This window comes from Amphibalanus amphitrite, unplaced genomic scaffold (genome assembly GCF_019059575.1).
Source record: "Amphibalanus amphitrite isolate SeventyFive unplaced genomic scaffold, NRLGWU_Aamphi_draft 001303F_arrow, whole genome shotgun sequence".
Lineage (NCBI taxonomy): Eukaryota > Metazoa > Arthropoda > Thecostraca > Balanomorpha > Balanidae > Amphibalanus > Amphibalanus amphitrite.
The window spans coordinates 73,388-86,133 of record NW_024882796.1 but is presented as its reverse complement, the minus strand read 5'-3'; the positions used below and the strand labels follow the sequence as shown (position 1 = coordinate 86,133).

Below are 12,746 nucleotides of genomic sequence, written 5' to 3'. Positions count from 1 at the left end.
TGTTTAATTTGCAGCAGAACGTTTGTTGATCCTTTTCAGACATGTGCATGGATCCGAGAAAATGGATCTGGGATCTGATCCCACGGATCCTGATCTCGGATCCGTCGGGATCATAGATCCAGCTCTTTAATTTATCGAGAGATCCGTAGGGATCATAGATCCGAGTCTAATATTTTTGCTTGAGATCCAGTGGGATCATAGATCCTCATTTATTTTTGATCAACACAGAAATCCCAAATGATCACTCGTTGCAACTCACAAACGTTCTTATTAAGTGCTTTTATGTGATAACACGTCATAACCCATAATTTTATGGCACTTATTAACATAGAAACACTTGGACACCTGGTTTCAAATGCTGTTCATGGTGGGATCCACTCAGATCATAGATCCATGCTTTTGGTTTATAGTCAGATCCTGTGAGATCATAGATCCAGGATAAATTTTTCACGCCGGATTCGGTGGGATCATAGATTCGAACCCACAATTTGCCTCGAGATCCACTGAGATCATAGATCCATCACTCGGATCCATGCACATGTCTGATCCTTTTCTCCTGAGAGCCTTAGCATAACATATTTAATATATTTCATTTTCCTTAAAATATTTTACCGAATATTATTAAGTGTTTTTATTTCAAATGAAATAATAATTAAAACGAAATTAGTGCTGTACAATCGATTTATTTTATGATGATCTACCACACTACATGATAATCAATGACGTCATCTTACCGCAAAGTCAAAAGAAGTAGAATAAGGATTTATAAAAGCTTAGCATACTTATTGGCAAAACCAAACGTTTTCGTTGTTTTGCAGTCGCGCCATGCCGTTTTCCCAGAGTCGCCAGAGTCCCTGTCCTCTCCATTTCCTTTTAATTATATTTTTAATCCTCATCCCTATCCCCCAGTCCTAACAGTCTCAAATTGTATTGCAATAAAATGTTTTGAATTCTTCACATACATACAGGGTGTCCCATAAGTTCGTTCTCACCTTATATTTGCATGTAAAACAGAGTACATTGCGTTTTGATATGTTTATAACCCCTCAATGTGCTCCCCATTTCATAGGCAAACACATGAATACATGTGCGACATGCCAACCGGCATGTTTGGCAGCATAGCAGGCTTGAAGTTAGCCCAGACTGACTTGGCATGCGCCGTGAGCTCCTCAATGCTGGAACACCGCTTCGCTTCGACGAGCCTCGATTTCAATATTCCCAACACACTTTTATGAAATTTGGATCCGATGAGTTGGCTGGGATGTGATCTTACCACATACGCCTATCACAGTCTCCTGGCACTGCTTCTAAGCTTTGCTTGACCTGTGCACTGATGCACTGTCTTGCTTGAAGATGGGCCTACGACCTCCCGGATGCCATTTTCTCCTAAAAAATGTGGTCATACTTGCGGTTCGAGTTAAGCTAGAAAGCTGAAACTCCTACTAGATCTTCTTGGAGAAGCATTCTGCGTCCCAAGACTGTTTCTGGAGTATCAATCGCAACGTGATCTTGTCTGGACGCATATTACCCCACATTACCGTGACCCTGGCCTTTTGCATACGGGAATAAAGCGGGATGACATAAAAGCCTTTTCCGTCGCCCATGTGGGACCGTTTTGGGGTTTGGACCGGTGTTTTATCTCGAGCACGGACTAGGTAGTCCAGATGACCACATTGATGTCATCAACCCTCCAGTTTTTTTAGCCTCAGGCATAACGAAACACATGTTTGGCCATTTTAAGACGTTTTTGACTGTTTTGAGCCCTCCGGTAAGTAGAGCTTAAGTCACCTTGAGTTAGGTACCCCGAAATGATACTCTTAGACAGCTGGTAATGCATCCTGAAAAGCCTGATTACCAACTTTCTAACGCTAAGACCTTTTTGAAGGCCATTTTGGCGCCACACAGTTTTGGCCACATGGCTCACTCGTAAAAGCTGACAAAAAATAGCATAAACTTGCAGCAATTGACTCCCGGCAAATCATCGGCGTCACTTGTTGACTGTGCGTCCAGTTAGCGACAGACATTGGCTACATACTGGATGGCCTCAATCACCCTCAACCGTCATGAATGGCCCAGTGCGGACTAAATACCGAGACGTTCCCGTATCGGAGACCTCTATGTTGCGGCGTAAGCCGTCTCCACAGGAAGTAAACTCTCTGGCAAAAAATATTTTGTCTAGACGAATTAGTTACCGTGGAGCACATTCACAGTTGCCATGGCAACCCCAAAAGCTTAGTTACAAAATAAATTAAGCGTGGCTTTAAATAAGAGAGCCTCTTAAAGAAAAATTTAGGTGAGAAGGAACTTATGGGACACCCTGTAGGTACCTAACATTGACATGCCACGTCCAGAATCGTGGACCGCTAAATACTTCAAATCTCTTCCTTCCCAATCCGACAACATCCCATGTCTCAAATGCACATTGTGTGGAATGATTTTTCAGGCTGCCCGTCAGTCTCTGTCTAACCGAAACCGTCACAGGCATGATGCAGGTAAGATATTTATTTCTATTTCCCTATGGTTAATATGTTATTGATGCATATTATCCATTAAAATAGACATGGTGTAGGGTAAATGGCCAAATCACGAACACTGCCAAAATCCGAGCAGCCAACTTTCAACTGCAATATCTGATATTTAGTGTAAATGGAGTTGTAATATGGCCAAAATTAAATTGACAACTTTTAGGTGAAAGGTGGTGATTTGGGTTAAGGGGCGAGTCAACTAACTACTGGGTCATTTTGCACCCAATAAATGACACTTCTGCTCCAATTCTACCCATTGAACCTCAATATCATGATCCACCTGTCCATCACTAGATATCCTTCCTTATTACATAGAAAGTTTGAATGGCATGGCAATTTATAATTTTAAATGACAAAATTTTTATGTTTCTTCTGTAGGTAGGTAGGTAGGTAGGTAGGTAGGTACACCAGACTGCTATGGACACTTTTCCAAGTTGGTGGGGCAAAAAACCTAATGTATGTCTTGGTTTGAGTCGTTTGATTGAGTTGATTGATTCCTTTCATTGTCACGTTTGAGTCGATTGAATCAATTCCCGAAAACTGCTCTGACTTGATTGATTTGATTGGTTTCCCAAATTTGTCGTGATTGAATTGATTGCTATTGATTGAGTCGTATACAACCCTGCTAGGGGCTACAGTCAATCGGGTGTGATTGCCGCTGTGTTTTTACAGCGGTTGCTGACACACGACCTGTGGAGATCGACGAACGGCGGAAACGGTAGTGTCTCGAATATATGGTATCTAAGGTAATACGCATGCATGTATCGTATTCGTATGAAGTGGAGATGATGTGACATGAAAGTAATTAGTTTGAATTCAATGGTGCACATTAAACATAAGCTTGACTGAGTTTATTTTGACAGTTCACTTGTATTAACTCAGCTTATTAAAATATCTTAGTCTGTCCATAATCGGGGCAAACCGATAAGCAGCTATGGCCAACTGATGAAGATCATCGTATGCACACCCAAAACGTAAATTATTAAGCCTTAACCCTAGAACGCCTAGGGGGGGGGGTTGTATCAACCCCCCCCCTGAGGTTTTTTCGAAGTGCACGCTAAACGGCTTGTTGTAGCGGGCTGAAATTTTCAACACCCTCTGGGGCAACCTTTGCGCATCTTTTGCCGAAAAAAAATTGATCGGGTCATGTCAGGTCACGGAGTTATGACGTCATAAGAGGTACAGCCTCCGGCCGGATTTTCACAAACTGAGTGCCAACGCCCGAGGTTTCCTGCCGGTGGTACGGACATCGGTTGATGGATCGTGATGAAACTTCCCATGCATGTTGGGGCAAGTATTGGCTATCATATGGTATAAGAAATTTGACCGGGTCAGGTCAGGTCACGGAGCTATGACGTCACAAGAGGAACAGCGTCCGGTACTATTTTTGAAAAGCGCCCGAACCACTATTTTGCTAATTCTTGTCACCTCAATGGGAATATGCAGCAATATTAGCTTCTATAGGGAGCAAATGGACCTCCCAAATCCAAAAATACAATCAGATTTCAAAAATTTAAATTTTGATTTTTCGAATTTCTGCCGCCGACTGTGACCTTGCCGACTTCCGGCGCTCCCAACGCGCCATTTTTAGAGCTAGGGAAACGAAATACATACCAAACGATAGAGAATTGATCAAGGAACACGATAGTGAAGGTTTCAAGTCGATATCTCCCACCGGTTTGCCGCAATCGCCGCCGAAAGTTGAAAAAAGTCTATTTTTCCGAAAATTTGACCTTTGACCGGTCAAAAGTAGGTCAAATGTTGACCTAGGACCAAAAAATATACCACCAATCGCGAGATCTCGTTGAGAGCAATCCGTTGGTTTTTTCCGCTAAGCTCTACGACCTTCCGTTTCGAAACGCCAGGGGGGGGTCGTAACAACCCCCCCCCCCTGGTCGTTCGTGTTATGAGAAATGGCCTGGTCGTGCGAGGGTTAACCCTATTAGTGGCAGGGGGGGGGGGGTTGTTTTTATCCACCCCTCAGGTTTTTCGGGAATATCTCCGAAACCGCTGAAGCTACGATGCTGAAATTTTCTGACTTTTCCTAAAACTAAATTGGGCACATTCCCTGAAAATTTCAAGTTCATAACTTTACCAGGGGCGGCTCCAGAGCACTTGGAATTGGGGGTCCTATTCGTGAAGCGTGTCATTTGGGCGAAGATCACGATGCTGTACCAGTTTTACGAACAGCGAATGAAAGATATCATGTGATAACATATACAAAGTTATTGTGCATCCTCTTTTGACACGTTTTTGCTATGATAGGCGGATCCAGGCGTCCAAAAAGAGGGGTTATGTTTTACCTCCCAACATAGGTGCCCTGACACCGCCTATGCATGACCAATACAATTTTAGTCGTTCTCTCATAAGAAAATTGTAACACAACAAGACCATTACCACCCTTTTTAGAAACAGTACCAACAAAAACCTTATTTACCATACTTTTTGTGTACCCCCAATCTCAATCATCTGTATCCGCCTATGATTTTTGAAAATGCATATTTTTAGGATCCATGTGAATTCCTGGTTCATTCTCTATCGATCGGCAAAAGTTGCGCTAAGATTGGTTCAGAAACCTGGCCGTGATAAACAGTCTAAAATGTATCTGCAATTTGCCCATTTTTGCCCCCTCTACCCCCCCCCCCCCTATTGACATTTTTTAATTTTTATTTTTTAAAAATGTAGATCACGTTGAGCGAAATCGAATGCCGTTTGAATTTTGAAAATCGGCCCGTTAGATCTCGAGATATCAAGGGGGGGTTGTAAACAGCCCCCCTGCCACTAATAGGGGTAACCAGGAGCCTGCCACTAATAGGGTTAAAGTAAATAAACGGCATTGATAACCGCTCAAATTGTCTGTTACCTTGGGATCAGTAGAACAGTGAGACTGGCTGATGAGCTGGAAACTTATAGGACTGGCGACTCGTCATATTTTCCAGCGCTGAACGGTTACCTACTGGCCGGCCTGTGACCGGTTCAGTCAGCCAGTCATTTGATCAGTCAGTCAGTCAGTCAGTCAGTCAGTCAGTCAGTCTCTCAGTCAGAGAGCTTCAGACAGATACGGTGATAACAGCCGGCGTCTTTCACCTAGACATGCCGTCGATAGGGACCCGATGTCGATACCGGGCACTTGTGGTTGGTGCTTTCTAATTCGGTCGACCCGTACGTAAAGGTGGGAGGTGCCGAAGGTGGATCACTTATTGCTCAGAAGTGGCACAATAGGACCGAAATATGGCGGACATTGCGGCACTTTGTGAGTCATTTTCGTTCGATGCACGCCCTTTGCTCTCTGATCGTATACGTTTTTCGGTGTGGAAATAGCGGACCCAGCCACCCTCAATGTGCCTTGTTTACGGACTCGTCGATCAAAAGGGACGGATGGACCTCACTAGCTGGCAGTGCAGTAGCGAGCTGATGTTGAAAGTGTTTATGATCGCAATGGTGGGCTAGCCGATCTGGAAATAAAAAGTGGATGGGTACCACTTGCTCCGATCGAGCACGTGCTTCTACGTTTTGTGGCGCTGTTTATATCGTCAGTATCGTTTTTTTTTTTTTTGCAGTATCAATTTCAGTCTCTGACAGTGATGTTGTGTTTAATGTGTAAAATGCCACCGTTCCGTGCCTACATATTACAATACCTTCCTACTCTAGGGGAAAAATTGGAATGTTGAAGTGGGGTGCAGTTACACCGATAGACATACTGCTCAGGGAGCACCAACCGCATTGTCATGTGTTTATATTTACATTCACTTGGAGGAGGACCATAACTGGAACGAAGTATGGATGGGCTGGGCTGGCATTTCCTGCCGCTCGCTGGTACGATGACCTCTTGTAGCCCTGATGACCTCTCGCGACTCCGGTGACCTCTCGCAGTCCCGGTGACCTTTTCGATCCCTGGTGACCTCTTTCAGCCCCGGTAACCTGTTCACTCTGACCCGGTAACCTGTTCACTCTGACCCGGTGACCTGTTCACTCTGGCCGTTATTAACCCTCGCCCGTCTCTCTTTCCAGCGTCCCTGGCCGACTCGGTTGGGAACGCCTCCGTCTCCACGACGACCGACAACGAGCGTCAGTTGTTTGTCAAACACGAGTCGGTGGACATGCCGCCCATCTACAACCTCAACAAGCTAAGCAACTTCGAGGAGGTGCTGCCCTACCCGCCGTCATTCGCCTCAGAGCGATGTGACTTCGGGTCGGGTCACTACATCGCCGGCATGTCGCCAAACGACGATAACTTCTACCGTGCCACCAAGATGTGAGCGATTTGAGTCACTGTGCGAGGTCGAGCCTACTCAATAGTGACCGGAACTCATGCTGGGGTGTGTGCAGGTGGCTATTATGTGGTGAGACGTTGCCAGACGGTCCATAGACGGTTACCAGACGGCGGTTGTGCTGGCCATTCGTCTGTGATCACCGCGCACACAACCGCAGACCAGACGCCGGGACCGGAAACCTCTGCAGACTTCCGACCGCAAACCGATGATGACGGACGCGTCTGGTAGTGGCTGGGGCCGAACTGAAGGGGTGGCGGTCCACCAGAGTCCGGTCGGGACGCTCTGAACCAGCGCACCTTTGGACTCCAGGGGAGAGGGACGGTGTGTCTGCAAATCATCAGCGCGCCGCGGACTGTGAGCGCTCCCCCGGTGTGGTGACGGTGCAGAGGGGGTCCAGCGGGCCGCCGTATCATCTGAGGCTGCAGCACAGTCATCCCATGTGATAGGAATGAATGCGACGCGGCGCGGGCATTGATAGTGTTGGGGGTTATCGGTGCAGTGTTATTAGTGCCAGCGCTGGGTGCGTTGATGCGCGTGAGTGTTTGAGATGTGGTTGATACGCGAATGAGATCGGGTCTGTGGACGTAAAAGGACGGCTTTGTCGCAGTGGCAAACGTTGTCGCTGACACCGACAGTTCACAGTGTCGTTTGCACAGCCTGATGTAACACAGTCCAGTATCGCCGTTTGTATCTAATCCTGTCGAAAGAGCGTTCCAGTGAGTGCGCGACACATGTTTTTACACTCGTCCGCTGCGTGTACGAGCTGCCTCCGCTGAGGTCGAGGGCCGGGCTGGACCGTGTTCCCGCCCGAGGCACTGAGAACAGCGCTGACGTGTCCTCTGGTGGTTTACGCTGCCGTCAGGTGGCCATCAGCCACCGGACGCGCCCGGGACGCCGCTCAAACTCTACTCTCACCCTCCCTCTCTATTATACAACGTGAGGTCCCGCGTGGCCCGTATATGAGCCGACCGTGGCCTGGTCTGGTCTGGTATGAAACCTGATTTATGGTCTGATTACTGAGCTACGGGGAGGTCGCTAGAGTGTCCCGCCTGCCCGCACTTCGCGAGATTATTTATGTTTGTTTTGTATCTGCTGTAGGTAGCCAGGAAGTGCGTAGCGCGTGGCCGCACCGAGCCATTCTCTGTGCATTATTCGCGGACTGCAGGTGACTGCCATTGGTTTAATGAGGACCCGATGAGTTTGCACTGGGCGTGCCGGCGAACTCTGTAGCGCGCTGTGGTCACAGAGTGACCGTGTTTATACGCGGCCGATGACTGGTACAACCCGTCAGCATTGCACGCTGTATTTATACTCTGCTGACCGCCGGGCGCAGTGCAGTGGTGTGTGCGCGTCCCGGGCCCCGGGCGGGTGACGAGGCTCACCCACCGAGAGCGAGACCGCGCCTCAGCCAATTAGGGGCGCTAATAATCCAGAGATACGCTCTCTCTCTGTGTCGAGCGTGGATGGGCCGTCGCGAAGCGCTTTGAGTCGTGCACGCAGCGCTGGTATGTTCGATGGAGTGTGTATGCTGGTGTGAAGTCACCTTGGTCTCGTTTTCAGTAATACATACATGCGTGCCATCATCGCCAATTCCGTGTGATATCTGCTGCCGTTTGATCAGAGAGATCTCACTCGACTGTTTTCCTGCCATTCCCGATAGCGAACCTCCTGATGAATTCGCCCATACAGACAGCAGCTCGGGTTACGCTATTTTCCCGATGGAACTGGACGGCCAGCCCAGAGGAGGGCTCGTTTGTGATAGGGCGCTGATTAGACCGGTAAACACTGCACGGGCCGCGGCCGGTCATGGTCTCGAGACGAGAGGGCAGAAAAGCCATGTTTTATGGAGCTCTTAATAAACCTGACTATGACTATGACTATGACTATGGGCGCGGACGTGCCTCTGGCCCGGCGACACACGGATTTGTAAACACTACAGCCGCGCCGCCGACGGGCGGAGAGCTCTGAATGAGTTGTGAGGGCGCTGACGGTGGTGTAGTGATGAGAGGATGGTCATAACCGTGGGATGGGCGGGGTAGACCACACACAGAGCCGGTAGGCTAACCACAGCGGCTAACTGAGTAAGCAAACGAAGTGTAAAAACGTCTAAAAATGTAGCATAGCGTCACTAGAGCCCACAGCTAAGCGTCCCTCATGAGCATGTCGTGAGAGCATGTCCCTCGTGACATGAGCTGACCACGTTTCGAGATAAAGCTCCGGTGATACATGGTGCGGGCAGTATCCAGACTACAGTGCGTGACGAACATAGTGATTTTTATCTCGTACGAATAGAAAAATGAGAGATGAAGAAAGCATTTCGGCTCTCACATGATTACGCCATTTTTTTTTTGTCAGTGAAACCTTTAGGCGAGACGATCGATAGTATCGAGACGAGACCACAACCGGACCATTCATACCACAGGTAAACCAATCGGACCACAACTGTTGTGACCACAGCCAAGTGAGCCAGACCAGTCAGCGACCACTGCCAAAAGTACCAGACTACGGACCATCGTCGCCGCGACGAGCTGCCGTCCAGAGGATGACGCCATTCGGCCACTAACGGTCACGGCCAGCGGCCGAGACGACAAAGCACCGGCGTCCAACAGCCGGCTGAGATAACCCGCTTCCCGCAACTGCCCCCCCCCCCCCCCCTCCCACGGACCGGGGAGGCTGCGCCAGCGCGGCGGTCTCATCACACTCTGTGGAAACGGTCAACACTCACGTCACTGTCAGCGTGCAGCGGCCAGCGGCAGTCGGTTCTCCGACTCATGAAGTCACGGATACGAGGCATATCCTGTTCCCGCTATCACAGTGGACAGGTATTCACTGAGTAGTGAATACGATAACGAGACTTGATTTGGGCCCATTCTCCGCGGCCAAAATGCACAGGACGTTTGGCTGGTTCACAAACGGGTAAGGGCTAAATGAGACAAGCGCTGTATCACGAATGTTTCCTCGAATCAAACCTCACCATTTTCTAATGCAAACCCCGATTCTCCGAACGCACAACTGCCCGGCGCCGTCATCCGTATCCGTCGGGGCGGGCCGACGCCAGTTTACGACGCGCGTCGCCTTCGACGCGGCGGCGGGTACTTCCGAGACGAGCCGGCGACTAAATTCGGCGCAGCGGCGCGCACAAAAAGCACCGCCAGTCGACTGCGATTTTACAGCCGCCGCCAACGATCATGACACGGAGCAGGCCAGTCAGCGCCACCGTCGGGGGGGGGGAGGGGTACCCACGGGGAGGGTGCGGGGCCGAGGGCACGCACAGACGCCGGCCGGGAGGCGGCCAGCCGTTTATGACCGTCGTGTCGCCAGGGATGCCATAAACAGGGCGGTATGAGCCATAAGTGTGCCGCCGGGGAGTCTCAGACACTGGCCTCTCTGAGCTCCGCTGGCGCCGGCAGGGCCCCGGGTTATGGGGACGCGGATTGGTCTCGTATGAAGAGGGTCCTCTCAGGCAGAGTGCCGCGCGCACACACACGTGTGTTTTATGGTGGGGTACAGCAGATGGGGCCACAGCGGCGTTAGGGATGGAGGGATGGATCGAATCTATTACCCTCGTCGAACACTGAACGGTGCGGCAGTATTTTGGGAGACGGCGGGCACCATCGCAGTCTGTTTTACGAGTATTAACCCGATCGCATCGCTCATTGGGCTTCAGGGCCTCCTGGTTACTGTTCCGATAGCTGGGCATTGGACGATGGACATACAGTGCTTTAATGTCGCCAATTTCTGAAAAAGTAGCGAGCATCAGATGCACTCCTTCCCTTTATGACATCGCGCTGACGACATAGACGTAAATGATAATTTATGTTTAGGAGTTTCATGTATACCTATGAATTACCTGATGCTTCGGGACTTTGGGAGTCGTTTTTGGTTACAATGCACGAAAAATGTGGTCCTAAGTCATAACCCAATACTATCCAATAATGCCCACATAAAACTGCAAAAAAGAAAACTTTAAAACCCTGAGGAAACGGCGCTCAGTTACTCTTAGGAGGTCCGTGGAGCAGTTTGAAAAATGACTGCGGCGCGAGGAGCCACACCTCCAGTCCATGTGTCTGGCTGAACGATTCACGTAGGATAGGATCAGATTTACGATAGCCGCCGTCCATTTCAGTCTGGAACGCTAATTCACAGGTTTTGTAGGATCTACGTTAGCATCAGCGTATGATGATGCATGGATCCCTTTACAGATCAAGCCCCGATGCCTTCGGATAAGCGATGATTTGGTTAGCTGAAAATTATCCTGCAATAAGCACTGCCTATCGAGCATCGAATGCGACGCACCCTTCTGCAGCTATACCACAGAAGCATGTAAGTGTATACCTAATCGTCCGTGCATCGTTTACACTATAGTCGGCTCCACTAGCAGGTATTCCATCAATTGACGAAGGCAAGTCTTAACCCTAGAACGCCTAGGGGGGGGGGTGTATCAACCCCCCCCCCCCCGAGGTTTTTCTTAGCTACACGCCGAACCGTTTCAGATAGCCTGCTCAAATTTTCAGTACCCTTTGGGGCATCCTTTGCGCAACTTTTGGTAATTTTTTTTGTCAAGGTCATGTCAGGTCACGGAGTTATGACGTCATAAAGGGAACAACCTCCGGCCAGATTTACGCTAAATTGGAGATTGCTTCACATTGGTACCTATAAATGCCGACTGACCTGACGCACTGATGGATTGTTTTATAGAATCACAACTGGCTGATTTGACATTGGCACAATGTCCGTTGACATTTTGAAGGTCACTAAAGGTCAAGGTAAGGTCATTGACCTCGGTTGACCTGTAATGACTTCTTGCACTTGTATGCCATTTCGGGGTATTTTGATGCCCTGAATTCGAATTTGCTATCCATTTCAGGCATCGTCGGTTGTTTCTTGTAGTTCATTTTGGGTCAGGGTCAGGTCAGTGACGTCACACGCCTGACGTGACCCAATGGACAAATGACCTTGCAGACTTCCGATGCTCCCAACGCATCATTTTTAAAGTTATGACATCGAAATACGCACCAAACGATAGAGAATTGATCAAGGATCACGTTAGTGAAGGTTTCAAGTCGATATCTCTTACCGTTTTGCCGCAATCGGCGCGGAAATCTGAAAAAGTTAGATTTTCCGAAAATTTGACCTTTGACCGGTCATAAGTAGGTCAAATGTTGACCTAGGACCAAAAAAATATACCACCAATCGCGAGATCTCGTTGAGAGCAATCCGTTGGTTTTTTCCGCTAAGCTCTACGACCTTCCGTTTCGAAACGCCAGGGGGGGGGGTCGTAACAACCCCCCCCCCCCCCTGGTCGTTCGTGTTATGAGAAATGGCCTGGTCGTGCGAGGGTTAAAAAGATTATGAGGATCTGTCTTGCTTTTAGACACCTTCTCAGTCGCTTTGAGCCGTCTCGCTCAGCATAAGTAAGCGACTAAATAAGCATTTCAACATAAAACTGAGCAAATAATACACAGAAATATGAACTGTTTAGTGTTTTGCCATAACCCATCAGGGGGCGCGACATAAACAAATTTCGCAGCCACGACGGAGGCTAGAGCTGACTAGAATCTGATCTTTCTTGTCGAAACGAGAAGCTGGTTTTTATCAGCACACGGGTTATTTGCTGGCTCTCCGTAGTCCGTTGCCTTTCGTTGAACAGAGCGAGGACGGCCGCACACAGCGAGATGGGGGCCAGGTAGAATACAGGCAGTTTATGGCAGAAGCTACAGCGTGGAGATAAAACGGCTAACGAGCTGGTCCTGGCTCAAAGTGTTCGAGCTACAGCTGGTATCCACAATTCCTTGCCCCTTCCTTGCGTTTTCAGTCACGTTTTCGTCGTGCATCAGAAGTAGAGGTGGCAAAATGTGGACCCGAGGACCCGGTCCAAAGAACCAGTCTGGACCCATCTGGGTCCAGACCGGTTCCTGGAAATTTTCTGATGGGTCCAACCGGGTCC

General features: G+C 48.9%; 1 protein-coding gene across 1 annotated transcript in view; it reads left to right on the top strand.

Moving 5' to 3' along the window:
• LOC122371985 overlaps positions 1–8,379 on the top strand; it is a 46,530-nt gene extending 38,151 nt beyond the window's left edge. Inside the window, exon 5 of the mRNA XM_043348800.1 lies at positions 6,537–8,379. Coding sequence (XP_043204735.1) covers positions 6,537–6,784 — 248 coding nt within the window. The 3' untranslated portion in view covers positions 6,785–8,379. The remainder of the gene's footprint in view (positions 1–6,536) is intronic.
• Positions 8,380–12,746: the final 4,367 nt, after the last annotated feature.